The 18,569-nt window shown below is 40.6% G+C and overlaps 2 protein-coding genes across 4 annotated transcripts; both read right to left on the reverse strand.

Annotated features, from left to right (window-relative positions):
- Nucleotides 1–845: 845 nt before the first annotated feature.
- LOC115597500 (uncharacterized) lies at nt 846–10,973 on the reverse strand. 3 transcript variants are annotated; one of them, XM_030443471.1, is made up of 11 exons: nt 10,781–10,973; nt 6,927–7,401; nt 5,631–5,724; nt 4,588–4,692; nt 4,332–4,432; nt 4,106–4,207; nt 2,904–3,030; nt 2,710–2,814; nt 2,445–2,600; nt 2,263–2,357; nt 846–1,545 (listed from the first exon to the last, which is right to left on the reverse strand). In XM_030443471.1, exons 2-11 carry the CDS (start codon nt 7,331–7,333, stop codon nt 1,404–1,406), a joined length of 1,434 nt encoding a protein of 477 aa, XP_030299331.1. In that variant the 5' UTR covers nt 7,334–7,401; nt 10,781–10,973; the 3' UTR covers nt 846–1,403. The 3 variants fall into 3 exon arrangements, with proteins under 3 accessions (XP_030299331.1, XP_030299329.1, XP_030299332.1); XM_030443469.1 differs by lacking the exon at nt 10,781–10,973 and adding an exon at nt 8,551–8,656; XM_030443472.1 differs by lacking the exon at nt 10,781–10,973 and adding an exon at nt 7,529–7,544.
- Nucleotides 10,974–13,409: 2,436 nt separating this feature from the next.
- Nucleotides 13,410–18,569, reverse strand: LOC115566042 (uncharacterized). Its single transcript, XM_030391791.1, has 10 exons — nt 18,112–18,569; nt 17,253–17,370; nt 16,986–17,090; nt 16,729–16,829; nt 16,505–16,606; nt 14,773–14,899; nt 14,579–14,683; nt 14,239–14,394; nt 14,064–14,158; nt 13,410–13,757 (listed from the first exon to the last, which is right to left on the reverse strand). The coding sequence occupies exons 1-10, from the start codon at nt 18,567–18,569 to the stop codon at nt 13,616–13,618; spliced, it is 1,509 nt and encodes a 502-aa protein (XP_030247651.1). The 3' UTR covers nt 13,410–13,615.

The following is an 18,569-nucleotide window of genomic DNA, read 5'->3' on the forward strand; positions in this document are numbered from 1 at the left end:
CACATTAATGAAGTTAGCAGCAGCTCAGTGAGAGGTTGATAAAGTTTTATTAGAAGCTGATATAAAATATACCAGGCATAAGAGCTGCCTGTAATATCATCAAGCAGACAGATAAAAAGTCATTTTGCCAGCAGCATGTGCACTAGAGTGATTGACACTTCTCAGAATTGAGAGTTTATCATTGTTGGTGCATTCTCTTGTTTCAATAAATGAGCTGGAGCTTCAAGTGAGAGGACACACCCACTGGTTCTCAGTGTCCTCAGTGAGATCACACCTGTTTACTTTAATTACCTGAGCTGACCTCAGTGTGGACGAGTGTGTCGTGTTCCTAACATGAAAAAACATGTGAAATTTGCAGAAAGTCAGACGGTACACAGGCTCCATCATCTTTTAAAATGAGCTATAATTATATTTTTTTCACCTGTGAGTTTGTCTAAACTTTTATGTTTCTCAGGCTGATAATGATTACAGCAACAATTCCATTCCAGAGAACAAAAGGCATTGAAAGAGTGAAAGCTCTCAGGAATATTCCCCCCAGCCAAGGGGAATATCCTGTATTCAACTTAACTTAACTACCATGTTCAGGAGAGCAAGGCAGTCCCCCAAATCCCAACAAATCGACACATTGGAGTTCAAGTATTTGTTTGATGCAAGAAGAGTCAGAACACCAGTGGGTGGAGCCAAAATGCCTCCTAACCCTGCTGAAGCGTTCAAAAGAGGTTTTATGTGGTTACAGGGCTGTTCTTTTGTTACAGTGGCTTTTTAATGTCATGAAGACCAGAGTTCAGTTTCAACAGAGCTTTTGACAACAAATGCATGTCTGAGTCAGTAAAGTATTAAGAATATGAAATCATATCAAACAAGAGAGAAAGCACTTTAATAAAAACAATATAAAATGGAATAAAAAAGAGAGAAAGCTATCAATACACGTTGGTATCATGATATAAAAATAAAACTATTAGATAACAGAAAATAGGGTCTCCATTAGGCTGTACAACACCTCTCAATCTTGTGACATCTCCAGGGTTAAAACTATAGATTCTCTATAGTTTTAAAGTTTAAAGTTCTGAACAGATTCTGTAGTCAAAGTATAATTCAGAAGAGTTTTGTTAAATGTACTTCAAGGAACTTGTTGTAAAGCTGAAGTAACAAAATAAACCATCACCTACCAAAGCACAGATAAGCATCCTTAACGTGTAAAAGAAAAAGCTATTTTTTTGCATTAAAGAAATGAGAATTAATTAAATTAAAATCCTGTTAATAATTTGAATCATAGCTTATAAAACCATATCTTTATCTTTAGATTAGAAAGTGAAAGCAGAAACTGAGTGGGCGAACATTTTGGAAAATCAGCTCTGTCCTCTTCTCTGCTTGTTGCTGTTGATCCTCTGTGGAGAAGCTCATCATAAACAGCGGCACTCTGATAAAAAGTTAGTCTGTCTGGGTTTATGTTCAGGAAGGGCACCTAGCACCTGCCGAGCCTGCGATTTAGAGAGACCCTTCCATACCAGCAGTGTGGAAAGGAGCTCCTCATCCTCTTTGTAGCTGAGGGGAAAACACATGAAGAGTTAGTAAGTTGCAGTCCCTCTAAAAAATTTTGACAATATTTTGACAAACAGGTAATGTGACAGTCCGTCTCTGCATGGAGTTACTATAACTAAGGTTCAGGAACTTGTACACGCCACCCCTCCTTGCTGATCTGCCACCCAGACCCAGCCAGTCAAACCATCTGCATCTCATCAATCCAGCCACCTGTGCCTCACTAACTCAACCACCTTCGTCATCCTGATTCAATCACGCCCAAGCATTTCTCTCCCGTTAGTCTCAATTCTTATAACTCTCACCCCTGGACCCTCTCCTTCTCCATTATCCTCTCTCCCAGGATCATCAACAGCCCAGCCTTTGACATTGCCATTCCATGGCAAGAAGACCCTCCATAACAGGGACCACAGAGGGGATGATAAAGCCACACCGACCAAGACATGTGCCCATCGAGACGCCCACTCTGAGTCTCAAGACAGACCAGCCAGTCTGCAACCTTACTCAAACCCCCCTCTTCATCCAAAAACCCCTACCCCCCTTCCCTATCCTTTCCAAAATCTTCTACCAATTTAAATAAAGTACCTAAACATTTGACTGTGCCACAATATTAAATTGGGCCAAATTATTTGCTGTTAGGAAGAGGCAGGTGCCAGAGCATATTCAGTCCATGCCACAGTTAAAGTTCTTATAAATGTACACAGAGGGCCAAAGCAACACTACCAGGAATGCTGCATGCTCGCAACTGTGATCTTCACTGCGTCGATGTTTTCATCCTCCAGCAGCTCTGGGAGCTTCCACTGTTCAACACCAGGGGCCTGATGCAACAAAGGTGAAATGTCATGGACAAGAAATAGCAACAAGCACTCTGTTTCCAGTGATTAATACCAAAATGTTGGTCTCACCAGTTCTGAGATGGTGTCGTGAAGAAGCTCCGCATCTTCAATGACTTTTTGTACAACATCAGGACTCCAGCACTTTCTCAGTTTCTTCTGGCTGCTTCGGACAAGATGTTTGAGGTAAGTGTGAGCGATGAGCTTGTAGGCCTCGTCCATCACTCTCTGAGAGACACAAAGACAGACAGTTTGGGTTCTGACGACAACAACAACAGCAGCACCATAAATAACAAATACGATAATTGAATAACTGAAGATATAATTTTAAATATACCTTTTTCACGTCTGGACACCACGACACCTCAGGGAAATGCGTCTGTACATCAGGGATCAAGAAGAATCTCTTGTGCTTGGTTGTAAAGTAATTCTGAAGGTGCCTCTGTGGGACAGAAATGGTACAAAAACATAACTTTGACATTTGTTAGACTATTTATAGGACAAAAATGAACGTTCATACTCCTCAGCTACCTCTGCCATTTCAGCAACAATTTCCATCAGAAGTTTCAAAGTAACATCCTCCATGTTTTCAAGCGTTGTCTCAATTTCCTTGACAAGGGAATCTTCAATACCTTCACTTTTAGTCTGGACGTACTCCCTGAGAGGAAATATCATAAATGTCATTTAAAAGAATCATCATCATCATTTTTATTTTCTTACAGTAAGTTAAACCTTTAAACTTTGTACATTCTATAGTGATTCACATGTTCAAACTGTATTTCTATATTGTATTGGCAGAGATGGACAGAGTACTCGACCCCAGTACTTGAGTAAGAGTACAAATACTACTGGTCAAAATTTACTCCGTTACAAGTAAAAGTAGCTCAGTCGACATGTTACTTTAGTAAGAGTAAAAAAGTACTTGCTTTTAAAAGTACTTAAGTATCCAAAAGTACATGCTTTTAAATTTACTTTTAGTAAAGGTAAGAGTAAGAGTAAATTTCTTATTTTTCCACATCAGTGAATTACTATATTTTTTTCTAAATGAATTTAAGGACCTTTTAACTCTTGTTTCTGTTCTGTTATATAAAGCCTGCAGAAACACCTATAAAAACAAATAAAAATGAATGGGATCACAGGAGGACAGCAGATGTTGCAGATGCAGATTTTTATTAACAGTCATTAAAACTGTAACCAAATGAACCTGCACCGTCCAACTAACTCTCCATCATTTAGCTAAGTTGGGAACTGGAACCCCCTCAGAGACCAATGTTGTGCCCAGACCACTGGTTGAGAATCAGTGCTTTACAAAAAACTACATGGGGCTGTGTGGCTGGGCGGGTGTAGGGATACTGCCAGTCACTGAGTGGTAGGTTCTGACTGCTGTTTGCACTGAACAGCAGCTCAGAGTACCCAACCTTGGTAAAATGTCTGTCCCTTTTGCAGATGATGTGGCTCTGTTGGCTTCTTTGGTCCGTGACCTCCAGCAGTCAATGGGGTGGTTTGCAACTGAGTTGCTGTTAACAGGAGGTGTTGTGAGGGTCTTGTTCATGAGTGACAAGAAAATCAAGCGAGAGATGGTGGTCAAGAACTCTGGGTAGTTCCCGAAAGAAGGAGATTGTGGATGCAAGCAGACAAAATGAGTCTCCTCAATCGGGTGGCTGGGCTCAGACTTTAAAATAGGGTGAGAAGTTCAGACATCATCAGGAACTCAGAAATACTCAAATACTCACTTAATTTCTTTACAAGTTTTCAGAATCTTGAAGAAGTGTATCTTGTTTGGTATGGCCTTTTTGGCTTTTTCTCTGAGAAACTTAGTCTGCTCAGAGGTGAACCTACAAATCAAAGATCAGATCTCAATGATCAAATCTAAAAATTTAATTTTTTTTCTAAATGCATAATTTTGTTCAAAGATTTGCAGGTAAATTATTCATTCCTTAAGTAAAAATAGATTTTCACCTCCCCAGAAATATCTTCAGCTCTTGGAAACAAGCTTCTCGGATATCATGAGACAGTTTTGGGTTGATTTGCTGAGCTTTTTCAGGCATGTCATTGACTACCTTTAAGGGAATAAAAAAAGGAATTGATATTGTACAACAAATAAACAGCCAGATGAATGCACTTAAAAGGCATATAAATATTTACAAAGTTACCTGTACACATAAATTAAACTGAATCATTTCCCGTGGTCCCAAACATCTGCATTACTAAGTACCTGAATAATGTCCACGTAAAGTCCAATGCAAGATTCCTCACTGTCACAGACATCTTGGTTTATGTGAATCAGCAGGATTTCATCCAGACATTTTCTGACCTCTTCCTGGGGACAAAAAGAGATGCCGAAACTATATATATATATATATATATATATATATATATGAATATATATATATATATATATATATATATATATATATATATATATATATGAATATATATATATATATATATATATATATATATCCTATATACAAAAAAGATCAATTTCTCTCAAACATTGTTCACAAATCTGTCTTAATCTGTGTTAGTGAACACTTCTCCTTTGCCGAGATAATCCATCCCACCTCACAGATGTGGCATGTCAAGGTGCTGATTAGACAGCATGAATATTGCACAGGTGTGCCTTAGGCTGGCCACAATAAAAAGCCACTCTGAAATATATGTATATATATATATATATATATATATATATATATATATATATATATATATATATATATATATATATATATACGCACATATATATAGCTCTGGTGGACATTCCTGCAGTCAGCATGCCAATTGCACACTCCCTCGAAACTTGCAACACCTGTGGCATTGTGCTGTGTGATAAAACTGAACATTTTAGAGTGGCCTTGTATTGTGGCCAGTTCTTGCATGGCCAGCATACTCACCGGACATGTCACCCATTGAGCATGTTTGGGATGCTCTGGATACGACAAGTATACGATACGTATACGACAGCGTGTTCCAGTTCCTGCCAATATCCAACTTGGCACAGCCATTGTTGAGGAGTGGACCAACATTCCACAGGCCACAATCAACAACCTGATCAACTCTATGCGAAGGAGACGTGAGGCAAATGGTGGTCACACCAGATACTGACTGGTTTTCTGACCCCCAGACCCCCCAATAATATGGATCTTTTGTGTAGAAGTTTTAGATCTTTGAGTTCCGCTCAAGAAAAAGTGTATGTATATATGTGTATATATATATATATATAAAGCACCTCAAACATTATTAGTTTACTATTTTTACCGGCACATTTTCAAGCAGTAGGTTCTCTGCTTTTGCCACCAATTCTGTCGACAGCGGGAAGTCACCAAGGTCAGGATGACTCAGCAGCTCCTGACTGGGAGAGAACCAACATCACAACAGAGCAAGAGCCAGTTTCGCTTCTGAACCTAATGTTATATTATTCAGTAATAACAGAGTTATTCAGAGTACAAGAGGTACATTCCGGCGCTGTGTCGAGCGGCAGCCAACAACAGTTGCTCTCTCTTTTGTTCCGCACTTTTAGCTATTTTATCTATAGCTATTATCTTATTTATTGTTTTTTATTGTTTGCTGTGTTAACCTTAGCCAACTATGTTTGGGAACTTTTTTTCCCATTTTCTTGGCTGTGTGTCTCATTCTTAGGACAATTATACAGAGTACAATGAGATTTGAAAAAGCAAGGTCAACAAAACAATAACATCATGCTGAAGATGTTCTACCAGTTGGTGGTAGCTAGTACCAGCTTCTCTGCTGTTGTTGCTGGGGCAGCAGGCTGATGGCAGCAGACACCAACAAGATCAGCAGGATAATCAGGGAGGCTGGCTCCGGGCGTGCAGGTAGTCGAGTGGTTAGAGCGCATGTTACTTTATTATTTTTTAACCAATTTCCACTTCATCACTTTATTTAGTTGTACTGTACCTTGGTTGTTTTATGCTGCTAACAAATGCTGCTACAGTTTTTATCACTTTACCACTGTTACCACTTTACCCAATCTCTCCTTATCACTTATTTAGTTTGTACTTATTTTATTTCAATTTATGCCGCTAAACTGCACTGTGCGTATTGTTGTATATTGTATATACCTACTTTTTACTGCAATTTTTGTTACATGTTGTTACATTTAGTTACTGTTTTTAATTTATGTTAAGTTAGCCTTTATTTTATTTTATTTTATGTTAGCTTATTTTTATTCTAACCCTGTATTACTTTCCCACCTTTGAATTGAAACTGTTGCACAGCAATTTCCCTCAGGATAAATAAAGCTTCTTGAATCTTGAATCTTGAATCTTGAAATGGACTTTGCCAACATTATTTCTGGAAATTGAGATGCAATGATATAAATCTTATCTACGAAAATTAATATTCCCCAAAATGCCAGATTGTTCACAGGTCATAAGAACATTTGATTTTGTCATTAGATGAAGTGCAATGATGCTGTAGGTCAGTTACTCTAATCTCTCTGTTGATTGGTATTTATGTGAGCATGCACAAGTAAAATAGAGAATATGTAAAGGAAGATATACAGTAGGATGTAAAATGCAGAGATAGCTTACATACCTCAGATAAGGATGCAGGATCCACTTCATCAGCTCAAAGGATTTCTTGCAGGACTGGACTTTATTGAATAGATCACTGATGTGATCAAGTGTCTGACGATAGTAGCAATCAATCAGACATCCAATCAAACCCATTTTCTCCAGCCTGGGACTCAGCCTCATGAGCTCATTGCGCACAGTCTTCTGCACATTGACCAGGTGCTGCTGAAGGTTCTGGTCCAGATCCGACGGTGGTTTTGGGAGGTGCTGGGACACTGATGCTTGTATGAGGCGAACATTTCTCTGCCTCTGCTGAGCTGAATCAGACTCAGATTCCACTGAGCATGATCCATCCTCAGAGGGGCTGACATCAGCGGTCACACCCAGAAGTTCAGCCAGATTCTGCAGTGGGAACTCCTCCACACTCATCTGTTCTACCTTGGAGGTGAAGGTGTTCTGATCTGTGGGGTTGTACCCATTAGCTGCCTGGTTGTGTCCTATAAAAGAGACCATTTCAAGCTTTTAGTTTTTAGTACTGGACATATAACTTTAAAATGCAAAGAAATTATACACACAGTTCTTCAGATTTAATCTTTATATGAGTGTTAAACCAGAAGGAATTACATTTTTGAGTTGGTGTTGTCCATTTCAAGCAGTGATGACAGAAGTGATGGTCGATTCTCCCCACACAATGAAATTAATTTGCTCGGCACCAGCTGACTATGGTAAGTAGCTACTTTGCAAAAGTAAACTCAGAATTAAAGATGCTATTTTTTCTGTTGTCACAAAGGTGTGCTTATTCTCTGGCTAGGTTCAAGGGGTTCTGGCGAGGTGTTTTGACTTAAGGTAGCAAGCTACTCTGTTTCAGTCACTGTAGATTTCCTGAGGTCTCATTTAAAACATTGGGTTTTGTGACCACAAACACAGCTGTAAAGTATCTGATGGTCTACTTTCAGAATATCCACAACCACAAATAAAATCATAAATTAAATATCATTACATTTTTGATCTGAGGATTGCTACACAATGACTTAGGCATGTCGCTACCAGCTGTTTTCAGTCAGACTGCATCACAGTATTTGTTTTTAGCCAAAGGGAGGCGTGGTCCCTCTAGTGAAAAAAGGGACATATCGTTTGCTGTAACTGAGCAGACAGAGCTCAGTGTGAGTAGGCCTCAGATCCCAATATGATAAAGCATCTGTGGAATGTGACAGAGCGAGTCTATGGAGGCCTCACCCTCCAAACACAGGACCAAGGATCCAGTACAAACGTCCTGGTGCCACCACAGGACATCCCCAGAGATCTTATTGCCATGCCTCGACAGGTCAGAGCTGTCAGAGCACAATATTAAATAGGTGTTTAAATGTTGTGGCTGATCGGTAAATATTTTCCTACCTAGTCAGCGTCAAGCTGCTGGTACAGCCGTACACTCCTGCTTCTAATACAAACTCATATACAGACAGTATGCACAATTAAACAGTCTTAGCTTTTATGTTTAGACTGTTTTAGCATGCTAACTTTGGCTTCCAGAGTACAACTCCAGAGGTTCATGACTGTACACAAATATCATAACAATAGTCTAAATAACGAAAGGTTGGTGCATGTAAGCTATGCAAAGTGCACTCATGAACAAAACAGGCTCTTACCATCTTGCTTGTTCTGTTTCCTCGTACTTATCCTTTTGAATAACGTTTTCATCTTCGGTTTGTGTTTGCACCTTCCTTCTCTGTGCTGTGTTAGTCTGTGAACCAGCAGGTCTGTGATGCCTTTTATGAAGGTGGATTTGTGATAATAGTAGCAACGTACTTCCGTTTCATCTCTGTCATTGAATCACGCCCACAGAGCGAAGTTGTTGTAGCATGTTGAGAAAAGCCAAAATCTGCGTGGGTGGTACAACTGCATTTCTTTGACTGCCATGTTTGACAGCTGGTTCAATCTTATTGTTCAGCTCCATACATTTTTTGGAGTTTTTTTGTTTTTGTTTTGCTGAATCTGTATCTTGACAGAAATTCAGCAACATCACACAACTAAAGTGGGTTGAGTCTGTCTCTTAACTTGTAAAAGTTAAACTACCTCGACTGTAAGTGTTAAGTTAACCCTGGATCACAGTTTGGATTGGAGTTTAAAGTTTTGGTGCAACAGAATTAAAAATATTCTAGGTTAAGAGTAAAAAAAAATAGAGAGGTTCAGATTGAATTGTTTTTGTTCCAAGGTTAGATGCAAAAGAATTTAAACTTAAACCATGATTTAACCAGGATTAACAGCTTATCTTTGTTAGTACGTTCTCTTGTTTCAGTTAATGAGCTGGAGCTTCATGTGAGAGGACACACCCACTGGTCCTCAGTGTCATCAGTGAGATCACACCTGTTTGCTTTAATTACCTGGACCGACCTCGGTGTGGACGGATGTGTCTTAGAGGAAATCTGCCTGAGTTGTGTTCCTAACATGAAAAAAACAAGTGAAATTTGCAGAAAGTCAGACGATCCTAGCCTCTATCAGGACGAGGCTCTGCCGAGGGAAAGTACTCTTTTAAAATGACCCCAATTCTATTTTTTTTTTACCTGTGAGTTTGTAAACTTTTATGTTTCTCTTTCTGTTGCAGAAGCAACAGGAAGTCCAAAGATGGTGAGTTTAAGACAGTTTTCATTCAAAATAAATAAGTCAGCTGCAAACAGAAATAAGAGGGAACATAAATTATGTCTCAGCTTTTTATTCAGAATATTAAATCCACTGTATTCCGTCTATTTCTCTGTCTCTCCTCGGTTCAGATTTCAGAATACCAGGTTTTGTATCGGGGACGCAGCAGAGTGAGGATATCAGTGGACAAGAATCTGACACCTGAACCCGACCCGGGTCACGCCTGACGAGTTACAGGAAGAAAGCTCACTCGTGCTGTTTTCTAATTAGCAGCTCTTTGGTTTGACTCTTTAACTAAACCCACAGACACGTCTTCAAATGTAGCTCACGTGTGCCAGATTACAGTTGACACTTCAACAACTTTACAGGCCGAATGTCATCTCTTAAATTGAAATAGAATTACTTGATACATCTTGACATCAAGTTTTTTTGCACATTCTGGAATTCTCTCAATTGAATTTCAGTTTTAGCGAAACATCAACTTTTCAACCTCGACCGAGCATAACAACTCTTGTGATATATCAGCTTTTTCTTAGATTTTCCGCTGTCAGATTTGTTAATGTGCAAATAAAAATAGGTGTAAAAACAAGTGGGTGGAAACGCACTAACTGTGTCAGTATGCGTCAGACAAATGTCATGGTGGAATTTCCAAAAAGACAATACAACAACCGATTTTAACCAGCAAATAACCAGGTCGCTTAAGTGTTCATGTAACTGTTACACTGTACAAAAGAGAGACACTTCTTTCATGGACTTGTTCCAGCAAGTCCAACAGATGCCCGATTGGATCAGGATCTGGGAAATGTTGGGACAGGTCCCCTTCAGATGTTGTTGTTCTTAGTCTGCGTGATGTGTGGGTGGGTGGTGCATTCTAGGTGGTGTCCGCAGGAATGCCAGGACCCAAGGTTTTCCTAGCAGCACATTGAATCTTAGAACACAGTCAACTGGCCACTGAGGCACAAATCTGCCCATGTCTATCTGTCTAACAGTATTAAAAGACGCCAACATGAACTCCAACGATGGTTTGAAAACCAGCAGACCAGCAGCTGTGAGATCTGAACCACAACTCCAACATGTGACAACCATAACAATCCCCAAAACCATGACGGGAGCCCCATTCCTGAGGGTAGAACCTCTGATTACTGTGCTTTTCTTTCTAATGAAACGTTACTAGAGCACGATACATGAACATGAGAGAAAAAAGCTGTGTCAGTGTGTGAGAGTAAAGTGAAACCTGACCTCCGTCTGTCCTGCAGCACTCAGCTCTGACGCCGGCTCAAAAGGAATATCTGTACACCATCGCAGCTTCTTCCAGCACCACACACGTCCGAAACCTCATCACACAACACTACATGAACGTGCTGCACAGGTGTGTCTGCACAGGTGACGAAAAACGTCCCAAAAAGACACTCAAAGTCTGTGTAGATGGTAGATCCGTTCAAGACAGTGCCAGATTTACACCGAGCCTTCCAGGCGAAAACGGGCTAAAACACATTGTGAACAGGTAGCGAAAAAACACCCAATCTGGCTGTTGTGTATTAAAAGGACGCTGGACGAGAATTTTGTGCACGCAACTCGCTTTACTTTCGGTCAAAACGAAACTTAACTAGTTCAGACAGAAACAGCTGCATACCAAACATGCAGTGAGGCATTACCAAGATCGGGCCAAGATTAATTCGTCCTGGACGGACATAACACTGGCAACACCAGCCACCACAGAGTCGCACCGCCGCATGCGTCATCAACATGTGAAGCATGGAGGCAAAAACAAATGAAGGCAGCAGCACTACCTCAGACTGTGCCTCCACCATTAATACGCCATCTATGATTGATTACTTAAAACTATTTTATGAAAAGGTCAGTCATGATCCAGGTGGGAAAAATCTGACCTTTTTGTGTAAACTTTGCCCGACGGGTTTCAAGAAGCAACTCCATACATCAACAACGTCAACAGCGAACCTGAAACGGCACATTGTACTACAGCACCCGGCGGGCCTTTCAAGGTCTGTGCGAGTGAATGAAAAATCAAAAGACACGGCAACAGCGAGCCAAAATGTCTTCATCTCCCAGCCGCAGCTGGACAACCTTCTTTGCAGTATATTGTGGGAGAGCTGCAGTTTCAGTGTTAAAACTGATAGAACAATTGCTGTCTGTGGTTCTAAATGGGCTGTGGCAATAATTTAGAAAAATAATAGCTTGCAGCAACATATTGAAAAAAAAAAAGAACTATGAACTAGTTCATTTTTGGAACTGTGAACTTGGTTCAAAATTTTGAATTATGAACTATGAACTGAACTAGTTCATTTTAACATTTGTGAACTGAACTTTGAACTAGTTCATGTAGAAAGTGAACTTTCCCAACACTGCATCTCAGCAGGCTCCTCTTGAAGCGAAGGAGCAGCCGCTCTACTGTGAGTTCCTGATAGAGGAGACTCATTTTGTCCGCTTGCATCCACAATCTCCTTCTTTCGGGAACTACCCAGAGTTCTTGACCACAGGTGAGGGTACATAATGCAGATTTTCATGTCACTCATGAACAAGACCCTCACAACGCCTCCTGTTAACGGCAACTCAGTTGCAAACCACCCCATTGACTGCTGGAGGTCACAGACCAAACACGCCAACAGAACCACATCATCAGCAAAAGGGACAGACATTTTACTAAGGTTGGGTACTCTGAGCTGCTTTTCAGTGTAAACAGCAGTCAGAACCTACCACTCAGTGACTGGCAGTATTCCTACACCCGTCCAGCCACACATCCCCTCCCAGGTGTGGCTTCAGGAAGGTGCCCCAGTTTCCCTATTCCAAGCAAGGTGCTCCTTGCTTTTTGTGGCAATTCATAACTACCAGGTGCTATTGCCCCTAACAACACAGCTCCTAGGATCACAGGATACACATTCCTCGGGTGAAGAGCATCGATTCTTACCATTAAAACAGCCAATACAATATAGAAATGCAGTTTGAACACATGAATCACTTAAGGATGTACTAAATTCAAAGGATTAACTGTAAGAAAGGGAGGGAGTACATCCTAACTAAAAATGATGGTGTCAAAGATTCCCTTATCCTGGAAATTGTGACAACGCTTGAAAATATGGAGGATGTTACTTTGAAACTTCTGATGGAAATTGTTGCTGACATGACAGAGTTAGCTGTGGAGTATGAACGTTCATTTTTGTCCTATAAATAGTCTAACAAATGTCAGTTATGTTATAGCCCTAACCCCCACTATCTCCTCCACATGCAAAGACATTCCCAAAAAATCCCAACAAACCGACACATTCAAGTTCAAACATTTGTTTGATGCAAGAAGAGTCAGAACACCAGTGGGTGGAGCCAAAATGCCTCCTAACCCGACTAAGGCATTTAAAAGAGGTTTTATGTGGTTACAGGGCTGTTCTTTTGTTTCAGTGGCTTTTTAATGTCATGCAGACCAGAGTTCAGTTTCAACAGAGTTTTTGACAACAAATGCATGTCTGAGTCAGTAAAGTATTAAGAATATGAAATCATATCACACAAGAGAGAAAGCACTTTAATAAAAACAATATAAAATGGAATAAAAAAGAGAGAAAGCTATCAATACGTTGGTATCATGATATAAAAATAAAACAATTAGATGACAGAAAATAAAGTCTCCATTAGGCTGTACTGTACTTAAGGACAATGCCTCTCAATCTTGTGACATCTCCAGGGTTAAAACTATACAGATTTTTGTAGTTTTAAAGTTTGGAACAGATTCTGTAGTTAAAGTATAATTCAGTTTTCAGAGTTTTGTTAAATGTACTTCAAGGAACTTGTTGTAAAGCTGAAGTGACAAAATGAACATCACCTACCAAAGCATAGATCACTATCCTTAACTTGGGTTAGGGTTAGCACGCTTTTTGCATAAAAAATTTGAATTAAATTAATTTAACATATAAAATCCTGTTAATAATTTTGAATCATAGCATATAAAACCATATCTTTATCTTTAGATTAGAGAGTGAAAGCAGAAACTGAGTGGGCGAACATTTTGGAAAATCAGCTCTGTCCTCTTCTCTGCTTGTTGTTGTTGATCCTCTGTGGAGAAGCTCATCATAAAAAGCGGCACTCTAATAAAAAGTTAGTCTGTCTGGGTTTATGTTCAGGAAGAACACTTAGCACCTGCTGAGCCTGCGATTTAGAGAGACCCTTCCATACCAGCAGTGTGGAAAGGAGCTCCTCATCCTCTTTGTAGCTGAGGGGAAAACACATGAAGAGTTAGTAAGACGCAGTCCCTCTTTTGGCCACTAGATGCTTGTTTGAACAAAATCCAATATAAAGAATTAGCTGAGAGCCAGAACTTCTGGGTATCTTGATGTAATGAAATCTCTTTAAAAGCACTTCATGAACACTAGGACTGACAAACAGGTAATGTGCCACTCTGTCTCTACTGTGCTGTGGTACCTGCCTCTTACTCACAACAAATTATTTGACACAATTTTTATATTGTGGCACAGTTACAATTCTCATAAATGTACACAGAGGACCAAAGCAACACTACCAGGAATGTTGCATGGTCCCAACTGTGATCTTCATTGCCTCGATGTCGTTGCAATCCAACAGCTCTGGGAGCATCCACTGTTCAACACCAGGGGCCTGATGCAACAAAGCCAAAATGTCATTAACAAGAAATAAGAACAAGAACTCAACAAAACACGACAAAATGTTGGTCCCACCAGTTCTGAGATGGTGTTGTGAAGAAGCTCCGCATCCTCAATGACTTTTTGTACAACATCAGGACTCCAGCACTTTCTCAGTGTCTTCTGGCTGCTTCGGATGAGATGTTTGAGGTAAGTGTGAGCGATGAGCTTGTAGGCCTCGTCCATCACTCTCTGAGAGACACAAAGACAGACAGTTTGGGTTCTGATGACAACAACAACAGCACCATAAATAACAAATATGATAATTGTAATAAAATTGCTTGATTTTCATTGTTTGATGTATCAAATTAAAGTGAAAAAAGATTTGTGAGGCATGATTTCCCCTTTATCGCTGAAGGTGTCATTTTAAATATACCTTTTGCACGTCTGGACACCACGACACCTGAGGGAAATGTGTCTGTACATCAGGGATCAAGAAGAATCTCTCGTACTTGGTCTTAAAGTAATTCTGAAGGTGCCTCTGTTGGACAGAAATGGTACAAAAACATAACTTTGACATTTGTTAGACTGTTTATAGGACAAGAATGAACGTTCATACTCCTCATCTACCTCTGCTATGTCAGCAACAATTTCCATCAGAAGTTTCAAAGTAACATCCTCCATGTTTTCAAGCGTTGTCACAATTTCCTTGATAAGGGAATCTTCAATACCTTCACATTTAGTCTGGACGTACTCCCTGAGAGGAAATATCATAAATGTCATTTAATAGAATCATCATCATCATTTTTATTTTCTTACAGTAAGTTAAGCCTTTTAACTTTGTACATTCTATAGTGATTCACATGTTCAAACTGTATTTCTATATTGTATTGGCTGTTTTAATAGTAAGAATCTATGCTCTTCATCCAGGGGATTTGTTCTCCTGTGATCCTGGGAGCTGTGTTGTTGGGGGCAATAGCACCTGGTAGGTTCTTTCAGGGCAAATTGCAGTTCAAAGACCTCATATGAATCTGTCACAAAAAGCAAGGAGCACTTTGCCTGGAAAAGGGAAACCAGGGTAACCTCCGGAGGCCAGACCTGGTGCCTCATTCCATGTGGCTGTGTGGCTGGGCGGGTGTATGGATACTGCCAATCACTGAGTGGTAGGTTCTGACTGCTGTTTGCACTGAACAGCAGCTCAGAGTACCCAACCTTAGTAAAATGTCTGTCCCTTTTGCAGATGATGTGGCTCTGTTGGCTTCTTTGGTCCGTGACCTCCAGCAGTCAATGGGGTGGTTTGCAACTGAGTTGCTGTTAACAGGAGGTCTTGTGAGGGTCTTGTTCATGAGTGACAAGAAAATCAAGCGAGAGATGGTGGTCAACAAAGGAGGAGATTGTGGATGCAAGCAGACAAAATAGGTCTCCTCTATCGGGTGGCTGGGCTCAGACTTTAAACAACGGTCATCTGATTAAGAAGCCTTCTGGGCCATTATTTGGCATCCTTCCATTGTCAACCGCTTATCCAAAGTCAGGTCGCAGATTCAGCATCAAGCCCCAGACTACCCTTTCCCTGGCCACATCGGCTAACTCTGACTGGGGAATCCCTTGCGCTCCCAGGCCAGAGAGGAGATGTAATCCCTCCACCTGGTCCTGGGTCTACTCCTAGGTCTCCTCCCAGTTGGACATGCCAGGAACACCTCCCTAGGAAGGCACCCAGGTGGCATCCTCATCAGATGCCCAAACCACCTCAACTGGCTCCTTTCCATGCAGAGGAGCAGCGGCTCTACCCTTAGTACCTCCCGGATGGCTGAGCTTCTCATCCTATCTCAAAGGGAGACCTCAGCCACCCTGCAGAGAAAACCCATTTCGGCTGTTCTTTCCCCATCGGTCATGACCATAGGTGAGGGTAGGGATGAAGATTGACCGGTAGATCGAGAAATTTGCATTCCGGCTCAGCTTCCTTTTCGTCACAACTGTGCAGTGAAGGGCATGCAACACCGCATGCGCTGCTCCGACTCTCCGGTCGATCTCAAGCCCCATCATCCCCTCACTCGTTAACAAAATCCCAAGGTACTTGAACTCCTTTACTTGGGACAAGGACTCATTCTCCACCCGGAGTAGGCAATCCACCGGTTTCCTACTAAGAACCTTGGCCTTAGATTTAGAGGTGCTGATCCTCATCCCTGCTGCTTCACGCTCAGCTGCGAACCGATCCAGTGAGCGTTGTAGGTCTAAAGCCGATGGTGTCATCAAGACCACATCATCTGCAAAAAGCACTGATGCGATCTTCAGGTCACCGACCTGTTACCCCTCCACACCACGCCACCATTTGGCAGAGAGACAGAAATACTCAAATACTCACTTAATTTCTTTACAAGTTTTCAGAATCTTGAAGAAGTGTATCTTGTTTGGTATGGCCTTTTTGGCTTTTACTCTGAGAAACTTAGTCTGCTCAGAGGTGTACCTACAAGTCAAAGATCAGATAATCATGATCAAATCTAAAAATGTTAATTTTTCTAAATGCATAATTTTGTTCAAAGATTTGCAGGTAAGTTATTAATTCCTGAAGTAAAAATAGATTCTCACCTCCCCAGAAACATCTTCAGCTCTTGGAAACAAACTTCTCGGATATCATGAGACAGTTTTGGGTTGATTTGCTGAGCTTTTTCAGGCATGTCATTGACTACCTTTAAGGGAATAAAAAAAGGAATTGTTATTGTACAACAAATAAACAGCCAAATGAATGTATTTAAAAAGGCAAATAAATATTTACAAAGTTACCTGTACACATAAATTAAACTGAATCATTTCCCGTGGTCCCAAACATCTGCATTACTAAGTACCTGAATAATGTCCACGTAAAGTCCAATGCAAGATTCCTCACTGTCACAAATGTCTTGGTTTCTGTGAATCAGCAGGATTTCATCCAGACATTTTCTGATCTCTTTCTGGGGACAAAAAGAGATACGGAAACTATATATATATGTGTGTATGTGTGTGTGTGTGTGTGTGTGTGTGTGTGTGTATATATATATATATATATATATATATATATATATATATATATATATATATTAGCACCGCAAACATTATTAATTTACTATTTTTACCGGCACATTTTCAAGCAGAAGGTTCTCTGCTTTTGCCACCAATTCTGTCGACAGCGGGAAGTCAACTTTTATTATGGGAGCATTTTCTTGAAGGTCAGGATGACTGAGCAGCTCCTGACTGGGAGAGAACCAACATCACAACAGAGCAAGAGCCAGTTTCACTTCTGAACCTAATGTTATACTATTCAGTAATAACAGAGTTAATCAGTACAAGAGGTACATTGTTAACATGTCAGTTCATTTTAAGTTGTGGAACACTGTAACCCAGTTCCAATCATATACTAGTGCAGCTGGTATTGTCAGTCTCTGTCTGCCTGTCTGTGGAAAGATTTAGTTAACATGGTAGTACAGCAACTGTGCAAGATTTAGTCGGGAAACTTCACAGGTGTGTGGATGAGTTCAGAATGAAAATGGAGTATGAAGATGGGTGTGGTCCAACCTTTGATCACTGAGTACTAGTGAACACTAGAAACATGGAGGTATTAACGGATGGAGCAGCTGGTATGATCTCATACAAGATGGTCGATAGTTATTGAGTTTCAGAGTTGCTGCAGCGGAGTTAGTGTTGGGGTGAGGCATTTATCAGAAATACAAAAGAATAATTTCACAGCCCAGAAACTGACTTTGCCAACATTATTTCTGGAAATTGGGATGCACTGATATAAATCTTCTTATCTACGAAAATGAATATTCCCCAAAATACCAGATTATTCGCAGATCTTAAGAATATTTTGTCATTAGTTGAAGCAAAACTGTGCTGTGGGTCAGTTGATATGTATGTGAACATGCACAATTAAAATAGAGAATAAGTAATGGAAGATATACAGTAGGATGTAAAATGCAGAGATAGCTCACATACCTCAGATAAGGATGCAGGATCCACTTCATCAGCTCAAAGGATTTCTTGCAGGACTGGACATTCTTGAATAGATCACTGATGTGATCAAGTGTATGACGATGGTAGCAATCAATCAGACATCCAATCAAACCCATTTTCTCCAGCTCGGGACTCAGCCTCATGAGCTCATTGCGCACAGTCTCCTGCACATTGAACAGGTGCTGCTGAAGGTTCTGGTCCAGATCTAACGGTGGCTTTGGGAAGTGCTGGGACACTGATGCTTGTATGAGGCGAACATCTCTCTGCTTCTGCTGAGCTGAATCAGACTCAGATTCCGCTGAGCAACATCCATCCTCAGAGGGGTTGACACCAGCGGTCACACCCAGAAGTTCAGGCAGATCCTGCAGTGGGAACTCCTCCACACGCTGGGTGGTGGAGGTGTTCTGATCTGAGGGGTTGTGTCCAATAAAAGAGACCAT

This window comes from Sparus aurata, chromosome 16 (assembly GCF_900880675.1).
Source record: "Sparus aurata chromosome 16, fSpaAur1.1, whole genome shotgun sequence".
NCBI lineage: Eukaryota > Metazoa > Chordata > Actinopteri > Spariformes > Sparidae > Sparus > Sparus aurata.